Source organism: Physeter macrocephalus, chromosome 16, assembly GCF_002837175.3.
Source record: "Physeter macrocephalus isolate SW-GA chromosome 16, ASM283717v5, whole genome shotgun sequence".
NCBI classification, from domain to species: Eukaryota; Metazoa; Chordata; class Mammalia; order Artiodactyla; family Physeteridae; genus Physeter; species Physeter macrocephalus.
This window is the reverse complement of record NC_041229.1, coordinates 8,395,220-8,410,423: the sequence shown is the minus strand read 5'-3', so window position 1 is coordinate 8,410,423 and position 15,204 is coordinate 8,395,220. Positions and strand designations below refer to the sequence as shown.

Below are 15,204 nucleotides of genomic sequence, written 5' to 3'. Positions count from 1 at the left end.
CATAGCTCTTGAGCGAACTGTCAGACAAGATCTCGCACAAGATGTAGCGGTCTGCGCCGGGAAGCGATTGAGGTTTCACTGAGAATAGGCAGAAAATTCTTCCCGCCTCTCCTTTAACCTTGTATCAGGCAACATCAATTTCTACCTTTAAAGAAACGAAACTCTCAGAAACGGAGGCAAGCGACCTCAGCCCAACTTTTCGGGATTTGCAGTTTCTGCCCATTCCTTCGCGTAGTTTCCGCTTCTTGTCACGTGACTGTGCTAAACGGGCCACACCTTCCGCTCGCGACTCCTTCGCTGCCCGCAGACCGACACGTCACTGCTCGGCCCTCAACCAAACTGCTCCGAGTGTGTTCTTTCCGCGCTCTCGCTCTCACGAGCCGGCCTATCATGGCTCGGCGGTTGCACGAAGTCCCGCCTTCCGGCTGCTAAATGATATCTGTATTGTCCAGTTAAAAAGTGGGAGCGCGCTTCGTCCACGCCTCCCAGTCTGACAGACAGCTCCGCCATCCTATCGCTCTCTTCAAGTGTCGTATTGGTCCTGAGCCAACCAATGGGGAGCGGTCCGGGAGGTGGATCCGACGCTGCCAAGGTTGGGTGCGCCGCTGAACGGATGGCAGGGGGAGGCGAGCGGATTCCTGAGGAACCCGGGTCAGGTGAGAAGACCCTAGGATATAACTTGAGGGTTAGGGGCAGGTGCAGTCCAAGGCGCTGGTGGGGCTTTAACGGCGTCGGGCGTGGGCGTGGGTGCGGGCGCGGTTGCGGGCAGCGTCTGGGGTCTTGCAGAGGAGGGGGCGTGGGGCGTGTGTGGGACGACCTGGAATGGAAGGATGGGGGGGGGTCTAGGATGGGGCGGGCGCTTAGGCTAGGAGGGCGTGGAAAAGATCGGACCCTGGGACTAGTCCTGGAGGGCATGGCGCTCAGGATGCTGAGGCGGTGGGGTGTTCTGCGCTGGGTGGTGTTCGGGGTGTTGCATTTCGTGAAGGTGGGAGACGGAGGGAGGAGGGACGCACAGGAGTGAGCAGAAGTGGGGGAGGGTGGGGCTGGTGTGAGAAAGCGTGTGGGCCAGCGGGCGGGCAAGTTGCCGTCTTCGGAACTAGAACCAGTGTGGGACAGGGGGCCACAGCTTGCCGGCACAGACGAGGTGGAGGACAGATGCCAGGTGCTTTAAGGAAAGTGTCTTTGCCTTTATTTGCTTTAGCGGTGTGCGAACACGACCAGAGAGAGCACAGTATGGAAACTCCCTTAAGGTCCTGGCCTAAATAAATTACCAGCTCCTTTACTCAGTTTTCAGGTAGAGGTTCTAGTACTCTCATTTCGTCCGCTTAGTCTTCTAGGCGTGTGGCTCATATCAGCTCATTGGTGGTAAGTTTTCCTGTTTCAGGCGTGGGAGAAAACAAGTACAAACCTGAGGGATGTGGCTGGATTAGGGCGTTCCTGGAGTTAGGTGTTTAGTTTTGATTTCAAGATAAGGTTTTCCTTTGGGATTAGGATTAAATGTAAAACCACCCCTGTGGGACAGTTAATTATGGAAAAGATGCTTGACTTCCCACAGTTGGAGCTAGAAATATATGATTCTTCATGCCTTCCACCCTGTCCAGTGTTATTTTTTCCACTCCTTTCCTCTAGTAATAGTGGGAGAAAGATCAGGAAGGATCCAGGTTCCTTTTCTTCCCCTGCAGTCTTGTACAGTGTTGCATATTCTTTATTATCATATTCTTTGTCACTTAGCCCTTAACCATTTATGGTTTAAGAAGGCAGTGCTGTCTTAAACAGAAATAGCTAACCTCCTAATTAGTGCTGATAAATCTTGTCCGCGAAGTGATCACCATTCTGAATGGTCTACAGCCTGCTTCCCTCAACATTTTATTTTAATATAGTACCCCCACCAGGACCCCCGGCCCAACCTTTCCTTGCTTTAGTAGGAAAATTTTATTCTCTTTTCCTTCCAGATTGTGATCTGGTTCCATGAGCTGTCTCTGGGATCAGTGGCTTAAATCAGCAATGTCAATTCCAGGATGCTTTGAGACAGCTGATGGGAAGTGGGTGTAGATCTGAGCAGTAGTTATAGTGTGATGTAAGCGATTGAAAGTGCAGTGATCTATGTGTATCTCCCTCTCTTCCTGAGTGCATGACTGTACCTGCATTAGTGAGTGAGCAGTCATGCTCTCTAGTTGACCCTGCAACCCCACTGGGAGTTGGAACAGAAAGTTTGCAGCCAGTCAGTTGAAGCTGAAATTTAGGGCTGTAAACTGTGCTGATTCAGTCATGACTTCTATTTCTCAGCCTTCTGCTTGCACTTCTGTGCTCATTCCCTGCTTTCTTTCATACATTCCTGCCTTTTCTTGAATGCTCTGTTTCTCCATTTAATTATTCTTTTCTCTATTTCCAGTCTTTCCTGTTTTCTTTGCATGTCTTCCTCCAACCCCCTTTTTTCTGTGTTTCTTCTTTACTCCTGTTGTACCACATTGTTGCCAGTTGTGCTTATGTGCTTGTTAGCTGCGAGGACTAGGAAACAGAATTATGGTGATAGAGTCTCATTCCTTTTTGTCCTTGACTCACAGACCTGACGTGCCTACTTACTTGCCAGTTGGTCATAATTCAGGCTTGGCTTGGGTATTAGTATTAGCCCTGACCCTCTCTGGTGTGTGCATTACTCCTGTCTCTGTGTTTCTCTACCACCGTAAAATATGAAACTGAATTAGGTAAATTGAAGGTGTTTAATATCTTATGGTGTTGACTTTTCCATTTTAGCTATTTGAGTGTCATCTGTTGCCACCCATTGATGTCAAGATGACCAAGCTGGGATTTTTACGGTTGTCCTATGAGAAGCAGGACACACTTCTGAAGCTTCTAATTCTGTCAATGGCTGCTGTGTTATGTGAGTGTGCATGTGGACCTCTCTTTCTTCAGATATGGAAAGGAGAAAATCTTGAAAAAATCAACAATGGCTCTCTTAAATGCCTTGTTTTTTTCCAGCAGATTGTAATGTGTTCTTTTTACTGTTCTCAATCAGTAGAATTTTGTGAAAGCAAAATAAAAGAAACACAAGGATTATAAAAGTTGGGACTAGTGATCATCTGGGAAAGAATGAGAAGCACGCTGTACTAATTCTGTTTTCTCTTAGGACTGAAAGAGATACCAGGGACTCTGAGATACTGAATTTTGTAAAAGATACTTGTCTTCTGTGGTTGCCTGCCTTAGTATTTCTGAAAATCTCTCCAGAACTTACTCTGTTTTCTTAGGTTTTTCTAGCTCTTCATGAGTCATAAGTAGTCTTGATTTCCTTACCTCTTAGTTTGCTTCAAACTAAGATTTGGGGAGGTAAGGTTGTGGGGAGGGGAGGTCAACATATATACAAAACGACCATGTAAATTGGGTGCAATATTAGTAGGTGAATGTGTTGTCGTAGGCCTTGATAATAAGTGGTTAAATATGTCCTACTTAAGTGGAAATGCAGGTGTCATTGTCAGGGGAAAGCAAACTTCTTTGTTTCTTCTGTGTGGGAGGAATGGATAAATACTTTATTCAGCATCATTTTGTATTTCCTGTGACTTGTGTGCTGGATAATACTATTATCTCTATAATATTACTACCTACTATTGTTTTTCATGGTACATTACCATTAAAATAATAGTTCTCTGGTTTTTGCAGCATTCTCCACTCGTCTCTTTGCTGTCCTGAGATTTGAAAGTGTCATCCACGAATTTGATCCGTGAGTACCTTTGCTTGGTCTGGTATTTCCTTTGGGAAGCATTTAGGTTCATGGTTTTCAGATTCACATTCCAGTGAGCTCTCCGTGATGGGGATGGACTTTCTATACATTTTGGGGGGAAAACTCTCAAGTTTTCCAGAGGAGATAATTGTCTCCTTTTGAAACATTTCTGTTGGAATTTGAAACCAAGCGAGTCTCTCAAACCCTTAAAAAACGAGAGAGGCGTTGCTGGTGTGCCTATCACTTAAGATCTGGCTAAGCTAAGAGAAGCTTGGCTTCTCAGCTTGGTAGACAGTTAATGGTGCAGATTGAGGGAAAGGGGCCTGGGCCTGGTGTGTGTTTGAGGTTCAAAAGAAAAATTATAGGTTATGAACTTGAGATCTGTGACTTTTTTCTGTTTAACAGTGAATATGATAGAAATTGGGCCTATCAGTTAAGTTGTAAGACACTGAGGAAAATTTAAAGCTGTGAGTTGGATTGGAGATTTTATTAGATAAAAAGAGGCATAGGTGAAAAACATTTACTGAACTTCATTTTGTTCCAAGAACTGTTTTACAGATTATCTATAAATCCTTACAATAACCCTACGAGAAGGAGGTAGTGGTGTCTCCTTTCCACAAATGTGGCTGAGGTTGGCAGAGACCATTTAAGATTACGCACAGAGTAAATGGAGGAGCCAGGATTTGAATCTATGTTTGTCTGTTTCTAGACACTGGAGTAACTATATTATATTACCTAACGTTAAGGCTTAATTAAAAATTTGGAGAACCAGAATCATAGGTTCTTGAAACATCACTGAGATCTTAAAAATAGCATATTCAGTTTATGGAGCATTGATTCAAGTTTAATACCTGCATGTATTTGCAAATTTGTTGTATTGTTTTGTGTAGATATTTGAAAGCTCTTTGGAGGCATACAGATCTTTTCTTTGGGGCCTCCCAAATCAGTTTTTTTTTTTTTCTCTCTCATGAATGAGGAAACTTATATCCTTTTGTTTCTTTTTTTTTTTTTTTTTTTTTTTTTTTTTTGTGGTACGCAGGCCTCTTACCACTGTGGCCTCTCCCATTGCGGAGCACAGGCTCCGGACGCGCAGGCTCAATAGCCATGGCTCACAGGCCCAGCCGCTCCGCGGCATGTGGGATCCTCCCGGACCAGGGCACGAACCCATGTCCCCTGCATCAGCGGGCGGACTCCCAACCGCTGCGCCACCAGGGAAGCCCTATCCTTTCGTTTCTTGATCACCAGTCTGTTAGGGCTTTTTCTCAGACCCTCTAGATGAGCAAACACTGAGATGAGATGGTCAGGGAAAGCAAGAGCATCTGCTCTGTAGTTGTAGAGATGGAAGGGACTGTACAGATCATGTAATTTGACACTTCTTTTTGCAGAGCAGGAAACTGAGGCCCAGGGTGGGAACCCAGGCCAGACCTTTTCCCACTAACTTGCACTTCCTCTCTCTCACTTTGCCTCTCCTACTGTTAGGTAAAGGACATGATTCTGACACATGTTGACTGCCTTCTACCCTCATCCCTTCTGTCTCCCTGACAGTTACCAAAATAACATTCATCAGCAACAACCAGAAGGACAGAGATTTCTGCCATCTGCTACTTTACTTATTTCAGCTGCTAAAACTTGACTGACCAACGAGGAAATAGGGTTAGAGGGGTGGGCAGGAAAGATGGTTAGTCATGATTATCTTTAGTGATTAAATAACTTCCTTTATTTTATTTGTTTATATTTTTATTATTTCCATATATATTGTTGTCTTTCTTTTTTATTTCTTTTTAAATGAGAAACTTAAGAGAAGGGGTTACATAGCTTGGACCTAAAGAACTGTGTCCGTTTATAACTGTAAGCATTATATGTCAAGTATTTTTTATGTAGTCTGTATTTTTATGCTACCATGGAGGTGGCATTCAGAACTATTTTAGATAACAACATGAGTAGATCTAATTACAAGTTTAAACACTTATTAAGAAGTTTGTGTTATGGAGTGGACTAAAAAATGTTCATCCTGCGTATGGTGTTACACCCACATCTTTAGAGACGCTCATCACCTAAAGTTATCCTTGTCTCCTTGCCTGTTGTATGGAAATATTCTTCTGTGTGTTCCTGTCACTTGAAAAGAGTCAAGTCTATTGGTGTCCACATCTCAGCTGTCCTGTCTTTTGAGTGCTTGAATTTTCTGACTGGGGCTAATGCCTACTACATGCCAGCCTGGTGAAGCATCCTTCTTGAGTGTTTTTGTATAAGGTTAGACTATGGTTGCATTTCCTTATGAGAGAAGCAGTGCTTTAACTGAGACAAGCATGGAGCTAGAAGTGAGGAGGCTTATGCTGATGTAAAATGATGTTCATGCTTGAAATACTTTTTGGTACCAAACTGACTTTTATTGGAGTAATGATAACTTCCTCAGTGGTGTAACCTGAGGAGCAAAAGTCACTGCAAATATTGGCAAGTGTTTGGGTATGGAGAGGAGGAGACACAATTCATTTCTTTCTTGTTATAGGTACTTTAATTATCGGACTACCCGGTTCCTGGCTGAGGAGGGATTTTATAAATTCCATAACTGGTTTGATGACCGGGCCTGGTACCCTTTGGGACGAATCATTGGAGGAACAATTTACCCAGGTGAGGGGAATGGGATTTTTTTCTTCACAGCAGTAAGATATTTTTATATTATGGAACAGTGTCTTTTATTTCTAATATCTTCATTTTGTGACACTTGTAATTTCATTCTGATTGCAGATTCCTAAAAGTAGATCTTATATAGAAGGGAGAACATGTATGAGAGACGGGGAATGGGTAGTTTTTCATAAATTCTGGACTTCTGCTTGAATCCGTAGGAGAGAAATTTATAGGTCTCCTGCAGTTGCTGTATTAGTATTTCTGGTGGTTTGTCAAAACCTGTGTTATCACTTTATTGATACTTGGATTTTCCCTTTTTCTTTCCCTTAAGGTCTTTGTCTTACTAGGATAACCTATTGGCCTTTCTTCTTGTTACAGGCTTAATGATCACCTCTGCTGCAATCTACCATGTCCTCCATTTTTTCCACATCACCATCGACATTCGGAACGTCTGTGTGTTCCTGGCCCCTCTCTTCTCTTCCTTCACCACCATCGTCACGTACCACCTTACCAAAGAGCTCAAGGTGAAGGATTTGGGGTGACAGGAGGCTTGGGAATGAATGTTGTTGAACCTCTCAAGTTGATGCTAAAGGGTGGGGGACTGAGAGCCTTAGAAGGGCAGGGAGCCAGAGGCTAAAGACAGCTTTTGCTGAGCCAAACTACTGAGTTCACCCCAGCCCCTCCCTAGAATATGTGGTTTCTTATCATTAGCAACTGTTTATCCTTATAAGAGAACATATGAAGGTCAAATATAAATTGCTACATATGGGAAAAAAATATTTAAAATGAGGTTTAGATTTTGAATTCCTCACATCACAGGCCCAGCCGCTCCGCGGCATGTGGGATCCTCCCGGACCAGGGCACGAACCCATGTCCCCTGCATCAGCGGGCGGACTCCCAACCGCTGCGCCACCAGGGAAGCCCTATCCTTTCGTTTCTTGATCACCAGTCTGTTAGGGCTTTTTCTCAGACCCTCTAGATGAGCAAACACTGAGATGAGATGGTCAGGGAAAGCAAGAGCATCTGCTCTGTAGTTGTAGAGATGGAAGGGACTGTACAGATCATGTAATTTGACACTTCTTTTTGCAGAGCAGGAAACTGAGGCCCAGGGTGGGAACCCAGGCCAGACCTTTTCCCACTAACTTGCACTTCCTCTCTCTCACTTTGCCTCTCCTACTGTTAGGTAAAGGACATGATTCTGACACATGTTGACTGCCTTCTACCCTCATCCCTTCTGTCTCCCTGACAGTTACCAAAATAACATTCATCAGCAACAACCAGAAGGACAGAGATTTCTGCCATCTGCTACTTTACTTATTTCAGCTGCTAAAACTTGACTGACCAACGAGGAAATAGGGTTAGAGGGGTGGGCAGGAAAGATGGTTAGTCATGATTATCTTTAGTGATTAAATAACTTCCTTTATTTTATTTGTTTATATTTTTATTATTTCCATATATATTGTTGTCTTTCTTTTTTATTTCTTTTTAAATGAGAAACTTAAGAGAAGGGGTTACATAGCTTGGACCTAAAGAACTGTGTCCGTTTATAACTGTAAGCATTATATGTCAAGTATTTTTTATGTAGTCTGTATTTTTATGCTACCATGGAGGTGGCATTCAGAACTATTTTAGATAACAACATGAGTAGATCTAATTACAAGTTTAAACACTTATTAAGAAGTTTGTGTTATGGAGTGGACTAAAAAATGTTCATCCTGCGTATGGTGTTACACCCACATCTTTAGAGACGCTCATCACCTAAAGTTATCCTTGTCTCCTTGCCTGTTGTATGGAAATATTCTTCTGTGTGTTCCTGTCACTTGAAAAGAGTCAAGTCTATTGGTGTCCACATCTCAGCTGTCCTGTCTTTTGAGTGCTTGAATTTTCTGACTGGGGCTAATGCCTACTACATGCCAGCCTGGTGAAGCATCCTTCTTGAGTGTTTTTGTATAAGGTTAGACTATGGTTGCATTTCCTTATGAGAGAAGCAGTGCTTTAACTGAGACAAGCATGGAGCTAGAAGTGAGGAGGCTTATGCTGATGTAAAATGATGTTCATGCTTGAAATACTTTTTGGTACCAAACTGACTTTTATTGGAGTAATGATAACTTCCTCAGTGGTGTAACCTGAGGAGCAAAAGTCACTGCAAATATTGGCAAGTGTTTGGGTATGGAGAGGAGGAGACACAATTCATTTCTTTCTTGTTATAGGTACTTTAATTATCGGACTACCCGGTTCCTGGCTGAGGAGGGATTTTATAAATTCCATAACTGGTTTGATGACCGGGCCTGGTACCCTTTGGGACGAATCATTGGAGGAACAATTTACCCAGGTGAGGGGAATGGGATTTTTTTCTTCACAGCAGTAAGATATTTTTATATTATGGAACAGTGTCTTTTATTTCTAATATCTTCATTTTGTGACACTTGTAATTTCATTCTGATTGCAGATTCCTAAAAGTAGATCTTATATAGAAGGGAGAACATGTATGAGAGACGGGGAATGGGTAGTTTTTCATAAATTCTGGACTTCTGCTTGAATCCGTAGGAGAGAAATTTATACGTCTCCTGCAGTTGCTGTATTAGTATTTCTGGTGGTTTGTCAAAACCTGTGTTATCACTTTATTGATACTTGGATTTTCCCTTTTTCTTTCCCTTAAGGTCTTTGTCTTACTAGGATAACCTATTGGCCTTTCTTCTTGTTACAGGCTTAATGATCACCTCTGCTGCAATCTACCATGTCCTCCATTTTTTCCACATCACCATCGACATTCGGAACGTCTGTGTGTTCCTGGCCCCTCTCTTCTCTTCCTTCACCACCATCGTCACGTACCACCTTACCAAAGAGCTCAAGGTGAAGGATTTGGGGTGACAGGAGGCTTGGGAATGAATGTTGTTGAACCTCTCAAGTTGATGCTAAAGGGTGGGGGACTGAGAGCCTTAGAAGGGCAGGGAGCCAGAGGCTAAAGACAGCTTTTGCTGAGCCAAACTACTGAGTTCACCCCAGCCCCTCCCTAGAATATGTGGTTTCTTATCATTAGCAACTGTTTATCCTTATAAGAGAACATATGAAGGTCAAATATAAATTGCTACATATGGGAAAAAAATATTTAAAATGAGGTTTAGATTTTGAATTCCTCACAATCTAAGGGAGAGGAAAAATAACTACAAGAAGCTTTCCGAAGTGGTTAGTTCTTCCTACTGGAAATGGACAGTTAGCAATTATTTGTGGTTTTTTTTTTTTTTTTCGGACCGGGGCACGAACCTGTGTCCCCTGCATCGGCAGGTGGACTCTCAACCACTGCGCCACCAGGGAAGCCCTGTTGATTTTTTTTTTTTTTCAAATGTTTATTTAAAAATTCTTAAACCACTCGGCTTTTGTAGTAGACTCCATAATACTGAATTTCTTCTTCTGGGTTTCTGCATTGCTGACCCTGGCTCCTTGGATGCTATTCCTAGTTTGTGGCTATGGTGTCAGGGAGATACCTGAGAGGTGATAAACTAGTAGGAGGGCTTGGGAAACTTGAGTTTAATTTGGAAACGTTTTCATCCTTCTCCTTGCTGCCCTTGTTCCAAATTTGACTCTTACGAACAGACAAGTCCTTCCTTTTCTGGACTGTGGGTTATACTTTGTTGTTCCTCCTCCTGAGTTCACAGATTGCCTAGGAATATTCCAGCTTTATTATCTAAGCTCCTGGCATCTTTAGTCCAGAGAGATTGTCACCTGCCTTTGTTGGCTTTTTAGCTCAAATACTTATGGTCTTCCTTTGATTGTCCTTGAATAGCTTGTAGAGGGGTGACTGGTGTTCCTGTGGTGTGCAGATATTGTTAGGGGTAGGGACTCATAAGTCTGGGGATACTCCAGCCAAACAGCCCATTCTGGGGCAGCATCTGACAGCTTAAATGATTTGTCTGTTCTTAGCATGTGTGTACTCAGTTTCAGACTTGCCATCATTGCGGGGAATTGGTTGTGAAGTATGTAGCTTTCTTGTGCTGCGAACATTTCTAGCATTTCTAGCATCACATCTACCGTGGAAAGTGTCAGACTGTTCTCTGGGCCCATTGTAAGCAGAATGGACTAGTGGATCCTCTCTTCTCTTTCATAGATGTATTGGTGTTAACTTCCTGTTACCCCTCTTGTCTTACAGGATGCAGGAGCTGGACTTCTTGCTGCAGCCATGATTGCTGTAGTTCCTGGCTATATCTCCCGATCTGTGGCTGGCTCCTATGATAATGAAGGTAAGACTTAAAGTGCTGAAGAGGATCTGTTCACCTCATTATCCAGTAGAGCTTCATGAAGTGCAGTAGAATCTGGGTTCAAATCTGTTGTTTAGTGATAGCAAAAATGGTGTCTGGGTGAGAAGATTAGAAATGGGCAGGAAGGGACTTCCCTGGTGGTCCAGTGGTTGAGACTTTGCCTTCCAGTGCAGGGGGTGTGGGTTTGCTCCCTGTTCGGGGAGCTAGGATCCCACATGCCTCTCGGCCAGGGGACCAAAACATAAAACAGAAGCAATACTGTAACAGATTCAATACAGACTTTAAAAACAGTCCACATCCAAAAAAAAAAAAAAGTGGGCAGGAAGGGACCTCAGACAAGTTTATATTCTCTCTCTGTCATTTGCTCTAGAAAGGTAGCTGGTAATTTTCCTTATATAATGAGCCTTATATATGAGCCTTTGGCTCATCTCTGTACTCCTAAAAGTAGAGTTAAGTTTTAGTGTTGGTTGGTACTATTGTTTTAACATTGTAATCATTTGCTTTATTTTCCTAGATGAGAGGAATGGATATTCTTAAAACTATAGTGACTTTTATTGACTTATTTCCAATTCAACCTGTATTTATTGAATGTTATTGGTAAAACAGTGTTAGGTATTATAAAGATAGTTAATGAATAGGAGTATTGGCTTATAATTAAGGAATTATAGGGATAGATAATGAATAAAATTGTGTTAGCCCATAATCTATTAACACAGATTAATGCAGACTATAAAAATAAATAATAATGGGCAGATAGTATTATGTGCCATGAGAGAAGGGTGAACAGAGTACTTTGGGAATGTGGTGAGAGGAGAGATTAATTCAGATTTGGGGATCACGGAAGGCTTTTTGGAAGTAGTTGTATTTGAACTGGGCCCTGAAGTTGGAACTTCGTTAGGCAAATATTAAGGAGACAGGCAGTCAGGGCATACGGACCAGCTTGTGGTAAGATGTAGAGGCAGGCTGGTGCTTGATAGTATGGGGTATCTTTAGGACTGATAGCAGGGAATTTAGTGCCTGGGAAGAATAGTAGTAATAATGACTAACACTTACTGAGTGCTTGCTGCATGCTAGGTACTGTTCTAAGTGCTTTACATGCAATAGTTAAATTTGTCTTCACAACAGTTTTATGAAGTAGATACTATTATGGACTCTTTTACAGGAAACTGAGACAAAGGGGGAGGTAGAGTAGTTACACTGTTAATGGGTAGTAGGTCTGAGATATGAATCCAGGTAGTTTGTTCCAGAACAATATTAAATACTCTTCCAGCATGGCCTTTTACTGAATTTTTGTGTTCTTTCTGCAGGGATTGCCATCTTCTGCATGCTACTCACCTACTACATGTGGATCAAAGCAGTAAAGACTGGTTCCATCTATTGGGCAGCCAAGTGTGCCCTTGCTTATTTCTACATGGTAACTCTTCACTCCCTACTTTCAGGAGTCTCTATGTCTGAATACCTATTGGGATCAACTGATATAAATTGGAAGTAGCTCTTGGGCTTTGAGACCGTGAACTAGAGGCTAAAAGTCTTTATATAGTCTCATGTGTCCATACAAAGCCTAATCCAAGGCAGGCAGGGACATCCATTGTATAATAGCAAGATAGAGATAATTTTTTTAATTTTTAGAGGTCTCCAGATACTATATTTCCTATGGGTACATATTGGTTGGCCAACTCTCTTTTCTGGTGTGTTCCCCTTAAATTTTTCCTTTCCTGACGTATATTTTTGTCTGTTCAATCTTGTAAACACTGAGACTTCTTTCCTTAACTGCTTCCACTTGCTCACGTTTCCCTTGAAGCCCTAAATCCTCTGTGTGACCTTACAGTGGGGTGTATCCAGATTAATGCTGAGAGTCGGGGGCCTCTTGTTTTGTGATCGTGATGGCAGAAGCCATAGCAAACGGGACTGAGTTACAGTAATGGGTGTTAATTTGATTTTCCTACTTAAAGAAGTCAGTTATGTAAACTCTTTAAACCACTTGGTGTAAATAAAGTTTTTGGTTACTATAAAGAGAGGTTCTTTAAAAAGGTCACAGGTAACATCCTAAGGTACAGTGGTGGTGATCCAAGGAGGAGTGCTCAGACGGACTTTTCTTTTTTATCCTGTCCTAGGTCTCTTCATGGGGAGGTTATGTGTTCTTGATCAACTTGATCCCGCTTCACGTACTGGTGCTGATGCTCACAGGACGTTTCTCCCACCGGATCTATGTGGCCTACTGTACTGTTTACTGCCTGGGCACCATTCTCTCCATGCAGATCTCCTTTGTGGGTTTCCAGGTGAGCCCTAGACTGAGTGGGGTTTTTAGCTTCTTCCACTTTTTCTAAGCAGCTCCAACTAAATTGATTTATCTTGGATTCTGGTGAGGACAATAAAACTTATTCACAGGTCTGACCTTGCTAACACTGCTTCTGTTAACTGAAGCAACAGAGTCATTGGTCATTAAAGTCTGCCTCCTGGAGTGTGTTAATATTTGTTCATAAGTTTGAATTTAATGACTCCTAACTTGGCTTAGGTTTATGGGAGGATGAGGGATATTTTGGTTGAGCTGAGTTAATATGAGTGATCACAGTTATCTTTTTCAGTCCTTTTTAATGTGAATGACTCCATTTAATAGTAATGACCCCTGAACTTCTTAATCGGGCCTAAGTGAAAGTTCTTTAGCAAGCAAAGCCTGAACTTTCTAACCACATTACCCCACCGGGTTAAGAGACAGCTATTAAGTCAGAGAATAATGTGGTATGTGTGATTTCTCATGTAAAATTCTTATGAAAGTGGAACTCTTATTCAGGTCAGCAAGTATTTCTTTACTGATTACCTGCTGTATGCAATTTGCTAACACCTGGGAAATGTTAAAAGTAAAAATGTGGTTCTGGTCCTTAAGGAAGTCAGAGTCTTGTTGGGAAAGAAGCACATGCTTCTAGAACCACTAGTCTGTGGTCTAGTCGTTCTAGAAATGTAGTTCCTGGACCAGCAGTGTCAGCAGCATCTGGGAACTCATTAGAAATGCAAATTCTGGGGACCTGCCACAGATCTACTGAATCAGAAACTCTGGCGGTGGGGCTCAGCAGTCTGTGTCTAAACCCCCCCCCTCTTCCTGTCCCCTGCCATGATTATGATGCCTGGTGGAGTTTGAGACCATTGGTCTAAGTTATGGAAGAGATAGATCTAAAGTATGTGGAGTATAGCGGAGAGTGACGGATTTCAGTTTGGTAGATTAGGAGGAAATGGTATTTGCATTGGGCCCTGAATGATCAGAGTTTCCGTGAATACAAATTTTGGGAAAGTGAGAATTGCAATCGAGGCTCAAGAAACAGCCTGAGCAAAGGCCAGAGATGTGATAATGATAGAGTGTGGTACACTTTGGGGGACTCTAAATATTCTTTGGAAAATGAGGCAGGTGAATTAGACCCTCCTCTAGATTGGTCCTGATTCCTTGGTGGCCTTAGAACTCATTGGACCCTTTGGTCTGAACTTGGTCAGGATAATTCAGGTCAAGGCTGGACCCATTCTTTTCCTAACAGTCTCATATGTATGCTTTCGCCTACAGCCCGTCCTTTCATCAGAGCACATGGCAGCCTTTGGGGTCTTTGGTCTCTGCCAGATCCATGCCTTTGTGGATTATCTACGCAGCAAGTTGAATCCACAGCAATTTGAAGTTCTTTTCCGAAGTGTCATCTCCCTGGTAGGCTTTGTCCTTCTCACCGTGGGAGCTCTCCTCATGCTGACAGGTAGGGAAGGCTTTTAGTATTAAGTATAAATGGGTATGAACATAGAATAAACTCCAAAAATACGGGTTATTTCCTGGCCACAGAAAGATTCATTCTTTTCCTCCTATTTCTCTTGATTTCAAGCATGTAAAGTCCAACTTCTGCACATTCAATCCTCTTGTCAGCCAGTGTCTGGATTCAGCATAGAAAGAAAATCATATTAGATCAGCTCTTAATCTCAGAAGACCTACACTTGGTGACAGGACTGTATTTTACCATGCTAATCTTTCTCCTCTTTTTTTGTGTGTGTGTGTGTGTGTCCTTTTCTTTCCTATTGGTAGGGTGGGAGAAATCCTAACATTGCTTGCCCTACAGTGTGGCCTCATCTAATCCCATATGACAAAACCATGACTGTTTAGTTTGGGTAGCATGCCACTTTTTCCTCCTCTCTTCATCTTCCTCACGTACACTTCTCAGAGTCTGATTTGATTTTGCCCAAGACTCTGTGTATTCAGAGCAGCACTGGAGGACTGAGTGACTTAGTTTATAGCATTGGCCTTGGTTTGACCAGATTTGTCCTAAAACCCTTCTAGGAAGTATCTCTGCCTCCCTTCTCTCTGAGTTTATATACAACCTGACTTTATTCTACTGACTGTGCTGACAAAAGTACTCTCAAGTTTGAAAGAAAGGAAGGAGTGAAATTCTCAAAGTATTGGTTGCATTTAAACAAAAACCTAGTCCTCCTCTGTCTCAGAGAAGCTTATTAAAATGGAAAGTTGAGGGCTTCCCTGGTGGCGCAGTGGTTGAGAATCCGCCTGCCGATGCAGGGGATACGGGTTCGTGCCCCGGTCGGGGAACATCCCACGTGCCGCGGAGCGGCTGGCCCTTTGCGCCATGG

The 15,204-nt window shown here is 42.7% G+C and overlaps 1 protein-coding gene across 2 annotated transcripts in view; it reads left to right on the top strand.

Moving 5' to 3' along the window:
* The first annotated feature begins 564 nt into the window (after positions 1-564).
* Positions 565-15,204, top strand: part of STT3A (STT3 oligosaccharyltransferase complex catalytic subunit A) — a 24,447-nt gene continuing 9,807 nt past the window's right edge. Inside the window, exons 1-9 of one of the 2 annotated variants that reach the window (XM_007106606.4) lie at positions 565-656; positions 2,755-2,881; positions 3,655-3,715; positions 6,222-6,343; positions 6,719-6,864; positions 10,488-10,578; positions 11,904-12,010; positions 12,711-12,875; positions 14,147-14,327. In XM_007106606.4, the coding sequence (XP_007106668.1) occupies positions 2,794-2,881; positions 3,655-3,715; positions 6,222-6,343; positions 6,719-6,864; positions 10,488-10,578; positions 11,904-12,010; positions 12,711-12,875; positions 14,147-14,327 (961 nt within the window). In that variant the 5' untranslated portion in view covers positions 565-656; positions 2,755-2,793. Of the gene's footprint in view, positions 657-2,754; positions 2,882-3,654; positions 3,716-6,221; positions 6,344-6,718; positions 6,865-8,524; positions 8,673-9,047; positions 9,194-10,487; positions 10,579-11,903; positions 12,011-12,710; positions 12,876-14,146; positions 14,328-15,204 lie in introns of those variants that run through there. The other variant, XM_024131170.3, reaches the window with a different exon arrangement.